This window comes from Apiospora marii (assembly GCF_038362585.1).
Source record: "Apiospora marii strain CBS 49790 chromosome Unknown utg000006l_segment0_segment0, whole genome shotgun sequence".
Classification (NCBI taxonomy): Eukaryota; Fungi; Ascomycota; class Sordariomycetes; order Amphisphaeriales; family Apiosporaceae; genus Apiospora; species Apiospora marii.
This window is the reverse complement of record NW_027117378.1, coordinates 1,743,918-1,762,136: the sequence shown is the minus strand read 5'-3', so window position 1 is coordinate 1,762,136 and position 18,219 is coordinate 1,743,918. Positions and strand designations below refer to the sequence as shown.

At 51.6% G+C, this 18,219-nt stretch overlaps 6 protein-coding genes across 6 annotated transcripts; 3 read left to right on the top strand and 3 right to left on the bottom strand.

The window, feature by feature from the left end:
• Positions 1–761: 761 nt before the first annotated feature.
• On the top strand, positions 762–5,317 carry PG985_010287 (UDP-glucose:Glycoprotein Glucosyltransferase; the record flags this gene model as incomplete). Its single annotated transcript, XM_066830055.1, has 2 exons — positions 762–907; positions 973–5,317. The coding sequence occupies 2 exons, from the start codon at positions 762–764 to the stop codon at positions 5,315–5,317; spliced, it is 4,491 nt and encodes a 1,496-aa protein (XP_066682445.1).
• A 211-nt stretch (positions 5,318–5,528) lies between these two features.
• On the top strand, positions 5,529–6,074 carry PG985_010286 (O-methyltransferase; the record flags this gene model as incomplete). Its single annotated transcript, XM_066830054.1, has 2 exons — positions 5,529–5,645; positions 5,736–6,074. 2 exons carry the CDS (start codon positions 5,529–5,531, stop codon positions 6,072–6,074), a joined length of 456 nt encoding a protein of 151 aa, XP_066682444.1.
• A 1,151-nt stretch (positions 6,075–7,225) lies between these two features.
• On the top strand, positions 7,226–10,119 carry PG985_010285 (uncharacterized protein; the record flags this gene model as incomplete). The annotated part of the gene is made up of 5 exons (XM_066830053.1): positions 7,226–7,909; positions 8,031–8,223; positions 8,283–8,326; positions 8,381–9,853; positions 9,931–10,119. The coding sequence occupies 5 exons, from the start codon at positions 7,226–7,228 to the stop codon at positions 10,117–10,119; spliced, it is 2,583 nt and encodes an 860-aa protein (XP_066682443.1).
• Positions 10,120–10,982: 863 nt separating this feature from the next.
• On the bottom strand, positions 10,983–12,766 carry PG985_010284 (FAD binding domain-containing protein; the record flags this gene model as incomplete). Its single annotated transcript, XM_066830052.1, has 5 exons — positions 10,983–11,357; positions 11,423–11,498; positions 11,615–12,278; positions 12,352–12,616; positions 12,683–12,766. 5 exons carry the CDS (start codon positions 12,764–12,766, stop codon positions 10,983–10,985), a joined length of 1,464 nt encoding a protein of 487 aa, XP_066682442.1.
• A 2,596-nt stretch (positions 12,767–15,362) lies between these two features.
• PG985_010283 (uncharacterized protein) lies at positions 15,363–16,448 on the bottom strand (the record flags this gene model as incomplete). Its single annotated transcript, XM_066830051.1, has 2 exons — positions 15,363–15,700; positions 15,929–16,448. 2 exons carry the CDS (start codon positions 16,446–16,448, stop codon positions 15,363–15,365), a joined length of 858 nt encoding a protein of 285 aa, XP_066682441.1.
• Positions 16,449–17,218: 770 nt separating this feature from the next.
• PG985_010282 (Protein kinase) lies at positions 17,219–17,950 on the bottom strand (the record flags this gene model as incomplete). The annotated part of the gene is made up of 1 exon (XM_066830050.1): positions 17,219–17,950. The coding sequence occupies one exon, from the start codon at positions 17,948–17,950 to the stop codon at positions 17,219–17,221; it is 732 nt and encodes a 243-aa protein (XP_066682440.1).
• Between the last annotated feature and the right edge of the window lie 269 nt (positions 17,951–18,219).

Genomic DNA, 18,219 nt, shown 5'->3' with positions numbered 1-18,219 from the left:
TCGTGGCCGGTTCCAATCGATGCTGGACAGGGATTGGCTCATGGCTTTTAGTGGGTGGGCTGCACTAGAAAGTCGCCGGGAAAATTGGTTGTTCCCGTCCCCGACAGCTAAACATTGGACTGACTGAATTCAATTGAGAGAGGACCCGACGCTCACTGAGGGGCAGGCAGCTGCGCGTCTGCGATTGATGGACCACGTACCTACCCCTGAGCAGGCCTGAGGCCCCTGCCACCCCCACTAGGTACCACTGTAGGTTAGGCCGTTGACCTAAATAAAGAGGTTTGTTGGAAGCAGCATGCATGCCGCCAGCCGCTAGTCCTTGTTGGTACAGCTTCCTTCCCTTGCCGTTATGGGGTTTTGGCAAGGTGTCAATTGCATGTAATCCTGCGTCTTGATACTATCTATTATCGCCAATTGTCCTCAAGTCGAGGTACAGGACTGCTCATTTTCACTGCCTGGAGCAGACATACTAGGCGAACGGTATATATCACATATATCTGACCTTGATAGTAATCTTGACAAAGATTATTCCACCATCCTCTCTGGCTTGCCTGGTTTACGTAACCAGCAAAGTTCCCAGAAGCTCCCCAGTTGTGAGAGAGCCGACCAGAAAGTGCCCCTCCAAACTTCTAAGTCGATATCAGTTGCGATCCCACGAACAATCCACCAGACAAGCTCTACAAAATTCGAGTCGCCGACACGCATATCTGTCTTGCTTCTACATGGCGACGCACAAATAAACAGAAAACCCGATTGCGACAATGATACAGCTCCTCAAGCTGCCTTGTGGCATCGCCACTCTGCTGGCAGCTGTATACTTCAATGCCCAGCATGTTGCGGCGGGGCCTTCAGTGAACGTGGGTATGAAGGCTGCGTTCCCGTCGCCGCCATATCTACTCGAGCTTCTGTATGTGTTTAAATCCCATTACCCATCTCGCGCTGGCTAGTTCCGATACTAACCGTCAACTCCAGTGAATCGGCCGCCGGAGAGAACCCCGAGTCATATTTCCCTTTGCTCGATCGAGTCGCTGGTGGACACTTTGCTGCCGCATCAACAGAAAAGGAACTATACGAGCTGTTCTTGGAGACTTTACAAAACGATGGCCTTATCACGAGCCCAGCGGTGCTGTCTACCTTCAAGCTCGCTTTGTCTATGCGGGCTGCCGCGCCCAAGATCGAAGCGCACTACCAGTACCATGAGACCGCAGTCGCCCCCTTGCTACAAGAGACAAAAGAGAAATGCGATGACTGGGTCTTGATGGATGGGAAACGCTACTGCTCTCCTTCGCTCGTCGATGCCGATTCCCCGATCGACGCCGAGGCGCAAGTTCGGTCGCTACCTTTTGATCGCACGCTGGGTAAAGGGCCTTCGGTTGTTCTCTACGCTGATATTACCAAGCCCAACTTTGGACCCTTCCACGTGAAGTTGGCGGACATGGCACGGAAAGGCGAGATTTCTTACCGTTTGAGATACCGTGTCGGAGACCGAAAAGATGCAGAGCCTTTGCCAGTGAATGGATATGGTGTCGAACTCCAGCTCAAGCGAACCGATTACATCGTTATCGACGATCGCGAAGCGGAATCGCATGTTGCCAAACCAGCAGCTTCGGAACTTGTCCTTGACGCTGAAGAAGAGGTGGCCGATCTGAAGCCCCTTTCAAGCTCTGAGCTTTCCTCACTTGGTGTGAAGGCAGCCTCGTTCATAATGCAGAGCGAGGACCCATTTCAAGCACTGTTGAAGTTGACTCAAGACTTCCCCAAGTATTCTACCTCCATTGCGGCGCACAACGAGTTCAAGGCTTTCCTCACAGAGCACTACATGAACAGAGGCTCGATGCCCAGCGGCATGAACGTACTCTGGATGAATGGCGTGCAACTGATCGAGAGACAAATGACACCGTACACCTTAATCGACATGGTTCGGAGAGAACGCAAATTTATTCAAGGCGTCACTGATCTCGGGCTCACGGGTCAAGAAGCGGTATCACTGCTTGGAAACCGTGAGATCACCGCAGCGAAGGCTGAGGATGATGCCCGCCGTTTCGACTGGAGGGACGAGATTGAAGAGGGCAAAGTCATCGTCTGGCTCAACAACATTGAAAAGGACAAGAGATATGCCGAGTATCCCACGAGTCTGATGTCTCTATTGCAACGCACCATGCCGGGACAGATCCCACCCATCAGAAAGGATATGTTCAATCTTATTGTCCCCCTGGACTTTACTAAGCCTGATGATTTGTTTGTTGTCGTTGAGCAGCTGCAAAGTTTCATCAAGCGCTTGTTGCCGATTCGCTTTGGTATTGTCCCACTGACCCCGACGAAAGAGGCTACCGAGCAGGCAAAGGTCGTTTATTACCTTCTTGAAAACTATGGGCTTGCCACCCTCATGGCCTACCTAGATGCGTTGCATTCTGGTGCGCACGTCAAGGCGGACCAAGCTCAATTGGACAAGGCTGTCAAGGGGCGGGCTCTCCGGGCAGAAGCTGTGTCCCTGTCTCTTCCGCAAATCTTGGAATCCGAACATCACTCGAGGCAACTTGAGCTTGCGAACCACTGGGTGGAGAGGCTTGGCGCGGATAGTGCTGTTCCCCCAGTTTTCATCAACGGACAGGCCATTCCTCGAGGCCAGGGTTGGCTTCAGACTATGAGTATGGCTGTCAGTGGAGATCTTCAAATGGTCCAACAAGGTATATTCATGGGCAGTATCGACGAGGACACTTGGATTCCCGGTCTGTTCATCGATGGCGAGCCTACCAGGAGGAACATTTACATTTTCCCTGAGAACGCAAATGACCTTACTGTTTTGGATGTCCACAAGGTCCATACTGAGCACGGTGATCTGTTCAGTATCATTCCTGTCATTGAAGCCAATGAGGATTCGAGCAAAGAGACTTGGGCAGCTTTGACTGTGATGGCCGACTTCAGCAACGACAGTGGTCTGCGACTGCTTCTGTCAGCACTCGAATTTCGGCGCGCTAACCCAGGTATCCGTCTGGATCTTGTGCATAATGCGCAGGATGGCAGCAGTGGCTCGAAATTCAACTTTGCCCTGAAAGAGAGCTCGGACAAGATTCTTGAAGCTGAAGACATTGACTCGCTGATAAGCGCCATCGATAGCAAAGCCGAGGCTGGTGACACACCTTCGTTCGATGGTGCACTCCATCGCTTCCTGGAAGTGACAGGTTTTGCCGCAGGCGATCAGATTCTTATTCTCAACGGCCGAGCTATTGGACCAATTGCTATTGCTTTCCACTTCAAAGTGGAAGACTTCCAGCAATTACTTGAATTCGAGCAATCGCACAGGATTCTTCCTGTGTACAAGGCCGTTGATGCCTTGAACCTCACTGCCAAGATCACTGGTCCGCTCGCTGCTGCCAAGATCACCTCCATTACTGCGATGTCGACCATTTCCGATCTTCCAGAGGGTATTTTCGAGTCTGCGCCAACTATACGAACTACAGCCTACGATGACTGGGAGTCTACTCATACGACGATCCATGTCGGCGACCCCTCCACTGCCAGTGTTCACATCGTTGCGGTTCTTAACCCAGCAAGTGAACAAGGCCAAAAATGGGCCCCAATTTTAAAGGTCCTCTCAGAACTGGATGGCGTTTACTTGCGCATCTTCTTGAACCCGCGAGATAAGATCGATGAACTTCCTGTCAAGCGGTTCTACCGATATGTCCTGGAGTCATCTCCATCGTTCGATGCTGCTGGAAAGGTGCAATCACCTATTGCGACATTCAAAGGTATTCCGTCTGAAGCACTTCTCAATTTGGGCATGGATGTTCCGCCCGCCTGGCTTGTTGCGGCGAAGGAGTCGGTTCATGATTTGGACAATATCAAATTAGGCTCGGTCAAGTCAGACATCGACGCAACGTATGAACTGGAGAACATCTTGATTGAAGGCCATTCGAGAGACGGTCAGGGCAGCCCACCCCGTGGTGTACAGTTGACCCTTGGCACAGAGAAGGATCCGAACTTCGCAGACACTATCATCATGGCCAACATTGGCTATTTCCAGTTCAAGGCCAACCCCGGGTACTACAACATCCAGCTCAAGGAAGGACGCAGCTCCGAAATCAACACGATTGAGAGTGTCGGGGCCAAGGGTTTCAATGCTGTCCCGGGCGATGAAGGAACCGAAGTTGCGCTGATGGACTTCCAGGGTACCACACTGTACCCACGTGTGATCCGCAAGCCCGGTATGGAAAAGGAGGATGTGCTCAAAGAAGCTGACAGTGGCAACGATTTGCTTTCGCGCGGCCTTAAGTTTGCCGAGGGGCTGCTTGGTGGCTCCAAGACGAAGATGAAGTCGTCTGCCGAAGAGCATGCCGAGATCAACATCTTCTCGGTCGCCAGTGGTCATCTCTACGAACGTATGCTGGACATTATGATGGTATCTGTCATGAAGAACACCAAGCACTCCGTCAAGTTCTGGTTCATCGAACAATTCCTTTCACCCTCGTTCAAGGAGTTTATCCCTCATCTAGCCGCCGAGTACGGGTTCAAGTACGAGATGGTGACTTACAAGTGGCCGCATTGGCTTCGCCAGCAGAAGGAGAAGCAACGTGAGATCTGGGGTTATAAGATCCTGTTCCTCGATGTTCTCTTCCCTCTGTCCCTGGACAAGGTCATTTTCGTCGATGCCGACCAGATTGTTCGTACTGACATGATCGACCTCGTCAACCTTGACCTGGAGGGTGCGCCTTATGGCTTCACACCTATGTGCGACAGTCGCACGGAAATGGAAGGATTCCGATTCTGGAAGCAGGGCTACTGGGCCAATTACCTCCGTGGCCTGCCCTACCACATTTCGGCGCTCTACGTGGTTGACCTGCGGCGGTTCCGAGAGCTCGCGGCTGGCGACCGTCTGCGCCAAACGTACCACACCTTGTCGGCCGATCCCAACTCGTTGAGCAACCTGGACCAGGACCTGCCCAACCACATGCAGTTCCAGATCCCGATCCACAGTCTGCCGCAGAACTGGCTCTGGTGCGAGACGTGGTGCAGCGACGAGAGCCAGAAGGAGGCGCGCACCATTGATCTCTGCAACAATCCGCAGACCAAGGAGCCCAAGCTCGACCGCGCCAGGAGACAGGTGCCCGAATGGACTGTGTACGATGATGAGATCGCCGCCGTCCACCGCCGCAGCAAACTGGCTGGAGAGGGGACTATCAAGGCTGGGGAGACGGCTGATCAGAAGGTTCTTGGGGGGCAGAAGGAGGAAGAGGAGGTCGTCGTCGACAAGAACCCCAAGAGTCGCCGATTTGAGGAAGAGGCTGAGCCGACGAAGAGGGTCAAGGATGAGTTGTAGTGGGACTTGTTTCTTGTCAAATGTGTGAGTAGAAGAACATGAGATTATAGAATCTATGAAGAGATGTCTTTATCAATTGAGGCGAGCGAATGTGTTGGAATTAGCTAAGCTTCTGACGAATAGGACGTGGTTGCCAAAGCTCAGTCACCGTCTCGCACCGTCCTTCGTAGAGAACGTCCTATATAACAGAAGAAATTCATATAAAGCCTTGATGAACAGATTCAATGCCATTGACAGCATTAGACCACCCGGCGGTGGTCGACTCTTTCGCGTCCCCTTGGCCGTGTTGGCGCTTCCAGGAATTGATGAAGCCCCCTTGCTCGCGTGGGTTACTTATGTATCCTTAGCCTACTCACCTACTGCTGGGGGTAGAACCACAAAATATGTAAACCTTTCCAACAACACACTTCTGGAACAGCGCTATCCCTATTTGCTCCTCATCGTGCAGGATACCGACGTTGTGACCATCTTCAAGGGCCTGGTGCCCAGCCTCGAGCGTGCCGGTACGGACACGCCGCTTTTGACCAACGAGTTCATCCTGCTGAGGCTGACTGAGTGGCCGCAGTACCAATCGAGACCTGTGCGGAAGATAGACCTGGCCATGATTGCCGTCCACGGGGCCAAAGAGCGCATCAAAGCAGAGCTTGAGGTCCTGTTAAAGAAGGCGGATCCCCGATACGACATCCGGACCGTCTTTGACGATGTTCCACTGGAGGCTCTGGGATTTAGCTTAGCCAGAGCCTCGAATCAACTGTAGTTTGGTGTGGAAAGAACGATTGAAGCGCTCAGCTCGGCTGGTGTTAGACGGTTGTGCGGGCATGGCATGGAGACTCGACGTTCGGAGGGGTATGGAAGGTAAGCACTATCCTTGACCTGGCCTTGAGAGTCGGCGCAACCTCTTTATGTCATAGATGTATGTATGTCGTAAAGCACGCATACACAATGGGGACCATTCTACTAACTGTCGACATGCTGCCTTTATCTATTGCATGGAATAGCCCCCAAAAGCGGGGTTTCACCTGCAAACGTCAGCCTCAGCCTGCATGCAGCGTGTAGCATCAAGCAATCCCCTGCGAAATTGGACCGGTCCAGTATCCAAGATACCGAAAAGCTACTATTCCAGTTGGACGATCACCATAGCAAGTAGGTTTTGAATAAATGTAACAGAATCAACAGAGGTTTACTGTTATTCTATCTGCGCTCATGTCGTAATGGGAACTATGTTGAACAAACAAGGTACCTAGGTGCTATTATTGGGCAAAGTACGGTTTACTTCAGCGGACGCTTGATAACAAGAAGCAATTCGGGCTCTCCGAAGTTGGTTGCAGGCCAGAATTATGGCGCGCACTCGCTTTAACATGATCTATGTCCTTTACATGACAATGCATGGTATCGGACGCTACCTACCTCGACTGCTGGGTGGTCTCGAAGTGGAGGATATTTCCGGGTTCTGTTCCGAGAAAACCCAGACTGGGTGATCCATTTATGTACGTATAGGGTAGGCACATCTGACAATTAAGCGGCTTCCAGTCACTCGCCTGATGTATTCGGGGATCATCTATCATTTCAAAGCAATTGGGAGCTATTGAACGGAACGATGACCTATCCTGTTGCCTCGTACTCTCATATCCGGCTAAATCAACAATAGCGTGTTTTACTGCATGTTTGTACACGCGATAGGGGTAAGCTGGTCACATTCTTGCATGTGCTCTTGCATTGATCCCTGCCCACTGCAGATTTTATCAGCCAACTTCCCACGCCAAGGTAATATTGGAGTGTAGTGAAATTCTAACCTTATCTAGAAGGTGGTTTGGAAATATACTATCATACATGTATAAAGTTGTGCCTTTTCGCAATAGCTAACACTAGTCCATCCCGCATCATTGTTGCCACTCAATTGGCTTCAGGATGTCAACCGAGTCTCATCAGCGGCACTCGTCGCCACCATCCTACACCAAGCCGCTCATGTGTCTCAGCTCAGAACCTCACGCTATAAGTGATCATATGCTCCATTATCTCGGTTGTTTACAATACTGTGAGCGCGAGAGCCTTTTCGAAGAGAACAACGAAATATGGAAAGAGGAGATTAAGCACCATGAGCGGATGTTTCCAAACTCCAGAACTTCACCTGAAGACCATGTGAAGAAGAAGCGAGAAATCTGGAGGAAAGACTGCGAAGAAGAGCTCGCCCGCGTGGCAATTTTGCGTGAGGCTGTCAAGGACGACGTCCGCAATTCTCACTTAGACAAATCGATCAGAGACAGTTCGAAGAAGTGGATGGCCTATAAAGGTCGCCAAGGGCGCCCTCCAACCAACAATACGCCGCAGGCCGCTAAGTACAATCTGGAAAAGGACATCAATATACCCATCGTCCAGTACCAGCTGAGGGGTGGAGGGAATAGAGCGGCCAGAAGTGAGGAGGAGCGAGGTCTGGAAGGGGAGGCAAATCCAGATCAACGAGTGTGGGGTGATTTCCCCGACCAGGAGACGAACCTCAATGTCTTGGGAAAAGATCCGGATGTCAACTTGTTGAGCCAGGATCGGCATCCTGACAGAATTAAGTACTTTCATCTCCCTTCGAACAACATGATAGTGAGCTACTCCCCTCCACACATAGACGAGTCCATAACTAACAAAGCCAACAGTGGGCCGAGGTAACCAATCTGATTGCCATTGAACCTATATCAGTAATCGCCTGACTCATCTTATACAGAATGCGCTGTCCCGATACTTCGGAGAAGAGCGTCCAGATCGACAGGCCACACGACGCGAGCTGGGAAAGCCTCCCAATACCAGAGCAGCAATGCTTCTCCGTGACCCGTTCTGGCAAGGCCGCCTGCAAGGAGGAGAGGCAGATCCGCCCCATGCCAGGTATATGAGGCCTATATGTGTCACGGCTTCATCAGGTAGGTCATCCATGTGCTACATTCTATATTCACCTCTCTTGTGGCTGATCAGTACTTAGAACCGCAGCGGGTGGACATTACACCTCGGAACTTGGTGCTATTTGTAAGTCTGTATTTTGAGCATATGTGCAATTTGCTGACAGGCTGGGTCTCATAGATGCCATTCCTTCACTGGGAGACGAGCAGACAGCGAGGGAAGTATGCGCAGGCCATCAGGAGAACCGTTCATCGCAACAAGAGAAGGGAATACCAAGAGCAGATGGACATGAAAAGAAAACGTATCGACGTTCGTAACGCAGCACATCCAGGTTTTTCTTCACCAAATGTTTGGCTAGGAGCACCTGAGAAATCCGAGAACAGCCCCGTGATCGAATCATTTGCCGACGCGATTCCACGAATTTATTTCCCCAACGCATTACCTGTTGACAAATACAACCGATACATAATCAAGCATCCACTTGGGCAATACCTGTTGGACGCAGCCAGGTTGTACGAGGGGATGTCAAATTACCGCGATCAGACGCTGGTTAAGAACTACCTCGGCGGTGAAACATGTCTCCACGTTCGTCGAACCCTAGATCAAGCATATTATTGGACCCTCAACAAGACCGAGCGACGGGACCGGGACCAGGTTGTCTACAGGGCAACCACAGTCCAGGCGAATCACTACCATCAATACGATCGGGAAAGGGCAAGATGGCCACAGCATGAGGATTTTCGGTATCAGGGAGATTGTCCTGAGTGCGCAAGAAATATCAGAGAGGTTTCACGAGTCATCATGGTTGACCAACTTTGGTTGTGGATCTTGGACGAGAAAACCATCATCACGTGCTTCCCGAATCGGTACGGTGTCAGAAACCATGACACGTCTGGTGTTCATCAATCCATTAAGCGGCGGCTCGAGGTCACGCCTCAAATCCGGACGGTATTCGACCTGGGTCTTGTCATACTTGACGAATGCTCAAACGTGTTTTTTGATCGAACAACCGTCGATACAAGTCAGCCCTCAGTGGTTGACATATTTTCCACGGCTATTGGGGAAATCGTAAGTACCTATCAACGTGTTATGGGATTAGTTGTTGGGAAGGGGCTAACTTCTGATCAAAAGATGCTTCGGTATACATTAGCGTTTGAAAGACTTTGGCAATGGACACAACACACAACCAAGATTGACTGGTCCAACAGCAACAGTTCCTCGCGGCTCGGAAAATATAGTATAAACATCGATTTCGAGGGAGGATTGAAGCGTGAGATCCAAGACATCATTGAAGAACTGGATATCATGTTACACACCATCCAGTACCACCGTACGGTTCTGAAGCAGTACGTGCACAGCGTGGAGAAGATACTAAGCCCGCACAGCGACTTTGGTTACGGACGTGCGACGCCAGAAACAGATTCAAATTGTCACGGTGCACCATTCCTTACCGAGAACCATGATACAGACTCCCAGCAATCCATCCCACAAGGCACAGACACGACTTCGGAGAAAGGATTCAAAGAGAAGGGCTATCGGAAGCAAGATTACGACTGGTTCAAGTTGAAGGCCGACGAGCTGAGCGGACTAGTGGAAGAACGCATTGCGGAACTCTTTGAACTGCGCGCGGCTGCCGTTAGCACAGCCGACAATGTAAGTTGAATATACCGAAAAGATCCTTTGAGATCCTTTAATATGAATGATCAGAGAGCTAACTATGGGTATCACAGGTCAAGGACATACTGGATTTGAAACAGCAGCAAGCTGGAGTTGTGCAGGCGTGGCAGGCCGTTGGCCAAGCAGCGGAAACTATCAAGCAAGGTCGATCCATAATGGTGTTCACTTTTGTCACCATCGTATTTGTTAGTATCATATTCGAGAACACTCATCACTATGTTCTGACTTTTGCTGACAATTGACAGCTCCCCCTTTCGTTTATGTCCAGCATCTTTGGTATGAACAACCAGGAATTCTCTGGCGAGGGTTTACCAATACGTGATGAAATTCGTCTCATGTGTAAGTGGTACATAAGCCACAAGTCTGCTAGAATAACTGCTAAATTAGCCCTCAGGTCTAGTATCGGCAGCGGTTATTTTGGTCACTCTTGTTGGGGCATCGTTCAGCTCCTGGCCTCTAGCCGTGATGTGGGCGGTTTACAAGCGGGTGTCGGCACAGTTGCTCGTGAGAACCAGGCTGTTCGGACTGTGGAAGGACATTGGCAAGCCCGAAGAGGATATAATCAGGGAGGCTAAGTTGGCAACAGAGAAGCTCTTCGTCAATGCTAATCAGATGAGGCTGAGACGGAAAAAAGAGAGGGCAATGAAAGGGGTAAGCCCAGAGATGAGAGCTACTATGGAGAGGTTCGAGGCTGGGCCGATACAAGGATTATTCGTATAAACTGAACGTCCTCCCATCGGTTGAGGGATGCATTTCCTGGGGCGTATGTTAACTACGAAAAAGGGTTATTACAGTTTAATGAGAATCTACATTCTACTACTGATAATTCTATCTTTTACCCGTTATATATTGAGTATATAGCACCTTATATTGTGTTGTATCCATGTTGATCGGTCTCATTGTTGAGTTCAAACTTCGTCGCAACCAGCTCTGGTCCCCAAACGTTGTGTCCGATTATTTACACCACTCCACGCCAAACACGGACGGCGTCTTGGTGTGTACAGAGCGGAAATTGTCACTCACCATATTAATCCCTCCCATCAACACTTGACAATACCACTCTGTGAAATAAAAAAGGCGAAAAGACCCCTATCAGTGCCATGCTTCAAGCGGCCAACTTGAAACCCGTGTTTCTTGAGTACTGGAAAATGCCATCCGGATCATACCGCCTCGATACCTCCCGCAAGAACTCGACCGACTCCTCGCCGTACCCAGCAATAGGATCCTCCGAGTAATCTGCGTAGTTCAGATACTTCCAGCCCCAGTTGATCCCCAACTCCGTAGCGTGCTCGTCCATATCCCGCTGGAACGCTTGGCCGATCCGCTCCAATGCCGCCAAGTGAGCGGGCTCAGCCACCTGCAGCAGCACGACCGAGAGCATACCCGTGCTGTTCTTGCCGGCCTTTTCAAAGTAGTTGCGGAGCCCGAGGACATTAGGTCCGTCCCCGTTACGGATCATGGGCGCGGTGAGCGGCTGGTACTACAGCAGTGCCCCCACGCTCTTGTCGTGTTCGGGTATCCGATCTGGTCCTTGAGCTCTTGTACGAGCTGCTCGAACCGCTTCAGGCCGTAGCGGAGGATGCGGATGTCGTTGTTGTATGTTCCAGTGACCCATACCGCCCTGTATAGTAGAGAATGAACTGTCAGCAAGGACTGTCGCGTGTTGATGGGTGGGTCATTGGTAGGGTCCACCCATAATAGGGGTCGTCGTGGAGAAAGGTCGCAGGATCTACTTACTGAAGGCCATCGACCCCGTTACCCAAAGTGGTGCGGCCCAGTACAGTCCTAGACTCGAGGAAGTCGTCATATGCCCCCTCAATGGCCAGGAAATCCCTCAGACCCTCCGGAAATGCCTCATTACGCACGTTATCTAGAGAGGCCACAGCATACATCCCACCCGGCTGCTGCGTATTAGTAGGATCCCACCCGAACATGGACTCGACCGAGCAGTCCACATGGTCCTCAATCGCATCCGTGAACTTGACCGTCACCTCCAAGACGGCATCCGACATATTATACGTCCAAAACCGCCCGCCGCCCCACGTCAAAGGCTCCGGGATGGTCCGCATATCGAACCGAGTCACGAGCCCAAAGTTAGCCGAACCGCCACGCAGCGCCAGCCAGAGGTCCGAGTGGCTGTGGCGATTGACGTCGACGACGGACCCATTGGCCAGGACGACCTCGAAGTTCTCGACGTTCTGGCAGGCCCACCCGTACGCGGCTGCGTGCAGCGAGTTGCCGCCGCCCAGGAGGAAGCCGCCTACGCCTACCACGTTGCTGCGCGCGCCCGTCACGGTGACGCCGTGCGGGACCAGAGTCCTGTAGACTTCGGCCCAGGTACCGCCGGGGCGGACGGAGGCGAGTTTGGTGTTGGGGTCGTAGGTCGTGTGGTTCATGTAGCCTATGTACGCACCTTAGGTTAGAGTGCTCTCTGATCGAAAATAGTGCCCGGGTATCTACGCCATTGTACGTACCGAGGTCAATGGTAACGCCATGGTCGGTGCTGCTGGACCCGGCAAACACCATGTGCCCCCCACCTCTTATGCCAAAGGGGCAGTTGTTCGCGGTTATGGCGCGCATGCTCTCCGAAGCGTCCTCGGAGGTCAATGGTAGCGCCATGCACCATGGCTTCAAAGCGGCATTTGCGGCGAAGTAATCCTTGATGCGGTCGTCATAGGCAGAAGAGTTGGGGTAAAGGACCTTGTCCTGCAGGACGGGATTGCGGGAAAGAGTGTCACACTATGAACACGAATCAGTAAAGACTAGGTGAGCCTACAAGCGATTCCAGAGCCTCGGTCAACTGACACACAAGGTAGCCGGAGACACCGCAGATGCCACCGTGAACACGATGACGACTTCGGCTAGGATATAGACTGCTGCTCTTAACATTTCTCCGTATCGTGTAATAAAGCTGGCTGGTTACGGAAATAGTCAAAGGCCAATACTGATGTGTATCAACTTGAGCAGAGCTGGTGCTTCCAGAAAAATGGATAGTGTCGATATGTCAGAACTCACGTGGTCACGTAACAGGCATACGCCGTATTCGTTGCACAAGCCTGCGGCACGCCAGCAAACCCCGCACGCTGTAGAATGCTTGATTGGTTCTTATTTGAGCCTTACGTGCAGACGTACTAACCGGTGTGGATGGTATACCGATGCGAAGCGGCTCACCTTCTCGGGAAGCCAAAAGTTCAAATATCCACCCTTTAATATCCTCGCTATCAGACGATCGGTGAGTACAAGGTGCTCAGTGGAGAATTACACTAACGCTATTACTTCGAGCCCTTCTTCTCCATCCTTGGGCCAAAATTCGCCTTTCATCATTCCGTGAAAGAAAGCACCTGAGATATAGGCAAATTCGCCTGGAGTCTCCACCGGTCTCAGCACAACTGGGACACTTGATCCTGCCAGAAGCCATAGTTCGTCGTTTACTTGACAAGTATGGTACGCACGCCCAGTAAATCCGTTCTTGGTCAGGATAAAGGCCCATCTGCAAGTGTAGCCCACAGAAACATGAGTAAGACCAAGACTATCTGCATAATGGCGACGGCCATCCTCTTCATCTGGCTCCACCAGGTAGTTGAATATTATGTTGATAGGGTCGGTCTCGTTTGTCTCGGAATAACTCGCAACATCTTCTGGCTCAATCAAACGACAGGCAGGATAGAGCATGAGATCTTGCCAATGCAGCACTTCTTTGTGATCGATACCGTAACCTATGCAATATTGCATCACAGCGTCGTTGTTCGGCAACGTGGAACACGTGTAACACCATTCCCGGCATACCCGAATGAACTTGCGATCAAAGCCGGTGTCTTCATTGGACATATCGGGAACATATGCCAGAACTGTTCCCAAAGTGCCCACTTCCTTCCCTCGCACAAGGAGTTTGTCGGGCGGGCTCTCAAGGACATCCGTCTGCGACCTGCCACTCGCATAAGGTTGCCCGAGTGAGAAAATGTCCAACAATTTGGATTTCCATGCATCCTGAATTTCTTTCTCTCGGCGTGTCAAGTAGTCTGGAACCCACGACTGTGATCTTGAAACACCAACACGCGATGGATCTGTTGTAATGAGATCAAGGCTGCGGGTGCCTGTTACTAGTGACCTTATAAACTCTTGAGCCACTTCCTGGATTGGTTGAGAATAATTTGGTTCCGGTAGCTGGACATTCAGCGTTTGTAAAATGGAATAAACGCCATATATCTTATCATGTGGCAATGTCGAGTTTAAATCTCGAATCGACGTAATAAATCTCGTCCGCCGTTCATTCCAGTCGGGTCGATGATCGTTCATGATGACGTCTTTACAAATCTGGAAGTAGGAGGATAATCGTTTGCTCTGTGGGTCGTTGCTGAACTTGCGCTCATGTCTTACTAATAATTGTGCATCCTGGCGGAAGCGGAAGCGGCCGTATGTTCGATCAGCGTCTCGGATCGGATTAGAGATCCAGGCGCAAAATGTCAGGACCCTCCAGTGATTTTGTTTAGGGCCAGATAAAACCAAACAGTTTCGCGCAAACGCAAATTCCTGATTTCTTGTCAGCGATACAATTTGATGACGTATTATCTATTGATTTGAATGTGTTTCCATACTTGTACTGTCCATACGCGGGTAAACCATGGATGACACGATACCTTCTGTGATATCTTGTCGCATTTTTCATTCTGTTCATCTGCACAGGCCATCAATATAGATTCTCGATCACAACATGTTGCATCACCTGAGCATACCAATATATGTTTCCAATTTCTCTCGAAGCTTGTGCATCCTCAAACAACCGAGCAGATCAATAGTATAGTCGGCGTCACGAGTAACTGGCGGCCATCGCAACAGATGGGAAGGCTGCCCTTCTTGTCTCCCCAAACGTAGGACAGTGCCTCATACTTCGAACGCGCTTTGCTAAGCCTTACTTGTTGCAGCTGGCATCTCAGAGGCTCGTCTCGTTTTGGGGAGGGGAGCAGTGTGAGTAGACGGATTGAATCGTCGGATTGAAGAGGGGTGTGCTCATAGGTGTCAGCCATCGTCCGGCGGAGCCAATGTAGCGATGCGGGAAAATAATGTTGATGGTAAGGGAGGGAGGTGAGATGATGACGTGTCGTGTCAGCATTCCTAATCTGATCTTTTAAAGGGCAAAACTTTTCGGTCGATTGTTCAGTAAGCGAATGCCAATCAGGCTGTTATCCCTGCCAATAGAATGAGCCCCCTAAACGCCGATGTACTGCCCTCCAGTACAATGCTTTCTAAAGCCAGTGTAAATCAGCTGTCAACAGCTGCTTCACAACTGAAGTGAATACCTGGATATCGCTGCGCTGTACCATCTACGTATCCAAGGTTGCTTCATTACCGTTGCTATATTACATGATGATTACTATATGCTCAGTGGCCTATCCCCTGATCTCGATGCCTCCCCCTGATCACCTGTTAAGCATGATCATTCTTCAATGGTAATAAACCACCACCAAAGCATCATTCTTCAATGGTACTAAACCACCACCAAAGCCAAAGCCAAAGCCGCCGCCCCAACGACGTGCCTCGCCCGCCCCGTCGCGGTAGGCATCGACGCCGCCGTGACCGTGACCGTGACCACCGGCGCCTGGGTAGGGGTAGGCCTGGTCCGAGGTGGGGGGCTTCCTGCCCGATAGCACCATGGACTGGTCCCCGTGTACTCCCTACCGTCGCCACCCGGCATATAACGGGTCGTATGCCACACGACCGGCACCACGGCCTCCTGCGCGGCCACCAGCGCCGATTCGTCCGCCGGATCATGGGCGTCGCCGCGGTAGGCCCAGAAGGCGTCATACTCCACCGTGAACTCCACGTCTGTAAGCCAGGTACGTGATGGTCAGCATCAGAGCTTCACACACAGGTCCAGCGCATGCTTGAAAAGAATTTATCGGTTTGCTAGAGAGCGGGGCGCGGAAAACTTGCGATTGAATGAGACGGCTGAGTCGCTTCCCACGCACCAAGCGGAGGTCCTCACAAGAGGTTCCCGTGACTCATTGAGGTCTCCGCAGATGGCCCGGGCTTCCGACATCATGGCGCCGATACAATCGTCGGAGAGGAAGGACCGGCAGTCGCCAGGGTCGTAACGCGCACGCGCTTGAGCTTCTTTTCCCAGGTGGTAGACCGTGACGCAGATGTCTTTGATGTCGTCGTCTGGGCCCCATGATGGCTGGATATCCTCCTGAGAGGGCTGGTTTGGACCAAGGGGCTTTTGGTTATCATCTATGCTCATTTCGTGGGTGGTATAACCTAGGCCATGGCGACTAGTACTCGATAAAGAATGCGAATAGTCGTCATCGTCGGTGAGGGGCCGGAGTGACATAGCAGTGGCCGAAGATACGTTTGCGCCGTGTTCAGGGCTGGGTACATTGGCGGCGGCAATTCTGACCCAATAACCCGCTCGGATCCAGTCATTATGGACTATGTCGGGGTCCCCGAAGGCCGCATCCCAGCCCATCCTTTTGAAATCGAGGTTTCCGGAATAAGAGTGGCCGCCATTAGCGGTCGAGAGAGGAAGGCATAACACTAGGGCGAGGGTGGAATACCGAATAACGGTTGGCGACATGGTTGAAGGTCAATGGCAAAGGCAAGGTTTTCCTTTCTGGTTACACAGCTGTGACATGGATGCTGGTTGAGGATGATTGAAAATGCTATGGAAGAAAAGACTCGAAGGGGCTCTCTTTCAGCTTTACAGCCAGGAACACAAATGCATGCATGCAATGAGGTGGGAACAGATGACCCCTCCATCTTACCACCATTATCCTGCCGCTAGCGAGTAAGCCAACCCAAGTGAAGCTCTTCCATGTAGCCAAGGCAGCTAGGGCTGCAACGTCACTTGGCGTTCTTTTGTTTTCTAGATTCAGCCCATGCTTGGCATGCCTAATAAATTTGGTGGATGTACAACGCGTGTAAGCCGGGCGGCGGAGAGTAGGTGGGTAAGCATTGGACCAACTAACATGTTCATAAGATGGTGGACGCGTTCCCGTGTGCACCTCCCACACTCACACGTAAAGAGGAAATATTGGTCCAAGGCTCGTGCCGAGCTTCCAGCGACCGCATACAATTGGTCGCACTCGACGATGGGACCCTCCTACATGCCAACCTGGAATGCTTGACAACAACAGGATTCGGGATAGCCGCGAGCGTTCTCAGCGTGGGCTGCGCAGTAGAACCGAGTATTCTTGCCGGAGCGGAGAGGAGAGCTCGTTCGGATTCGCCGGGTGGGAAGGTAGTGTTTATTGCTTCCTGTCTGTGTCCACATATTTTTCGTCTGCCACGCTATGAAAATCGACTCTCTTGGGCTTTTTCCGTAAGGTATCCCAAACCTATGAGGTTTTAGCGAAGCCCAAAAATGAGTACTGCTAGTTGGGCCACCATACATACCTGTTTACTAAGAACCACCGTCTCGAATTCCTTCTTCTCCGCCGCGAAGGCGGCCACTCGCTTGCGGTACGCCCGCAGATTACTCTCGTACAACTCCGCATGCTCCACCGTCCGATGCAGCGGAAACCGCACCGAGAACGTCAAGACGGTCCGCAGCGGCGACAGTTTGAGCTCGATGACGGACCCGTCCCGGAGAGTCCTCCTCCCGCTCCTCTCTTCGACGGGCCTGGACAGCGGGCCCCCGTCGCCGCAGGGCACGAGGTGCTCCCCGTCGACGATGGTGCCGTAGGCCGAGTGGTCCTGCAGGACCGGCGCGCCCGACGCCTCGTCGAGGAAGATGCGGAAGTGCTCCAGGCTGAGCATGGGATCCTTCTTGATCAACCGGTTCCCCGCAAACACGATGTCGCAGTGGTCCGCGTGGCGGCCAAACTTGAAGCCCTTGAGCGGGTCCCGCAGCTGCGAGGACAGGCGCAGCGCGATGGCGTGGTCGGAGGGCTGTCCGTCTTGGTTCCCGCCCTGGGGTCGCTTGAGGACGTGCTTGGAGAACGACTTCGTTCCTAAGGCCATGTAGTCCACGCAATCACAGGCGAGAGGGGATGTGGGTACGAGGAAGCAGACTATGTCGGGTGAGGAAATTTTGTTCCAGGCTCTGGCCTCGTTGATATTGCGTCGGTCCTCGGTCATCGTGACAAGCTATGTTTGTATCCAGACGTCCCCCTTTTTCGACTACTGCAAATCGTGTCTTGGTGGCTCTCTCTGTGTCGGTATGAAGAAGGAACCAGCAACGTTCGCAATGACAAGGCTTTGATGATTTAGATAACTCTCCATGTGACCATTCATCGTGATAAACTGGATCAGGGAGTAGTCTATTGTAATGTGGGAATAAATCAAGATGTGGACTTGACATCTGTGCAACCTGCTCAAATGGACTTTTTCGAATCTTGGTCATCGTA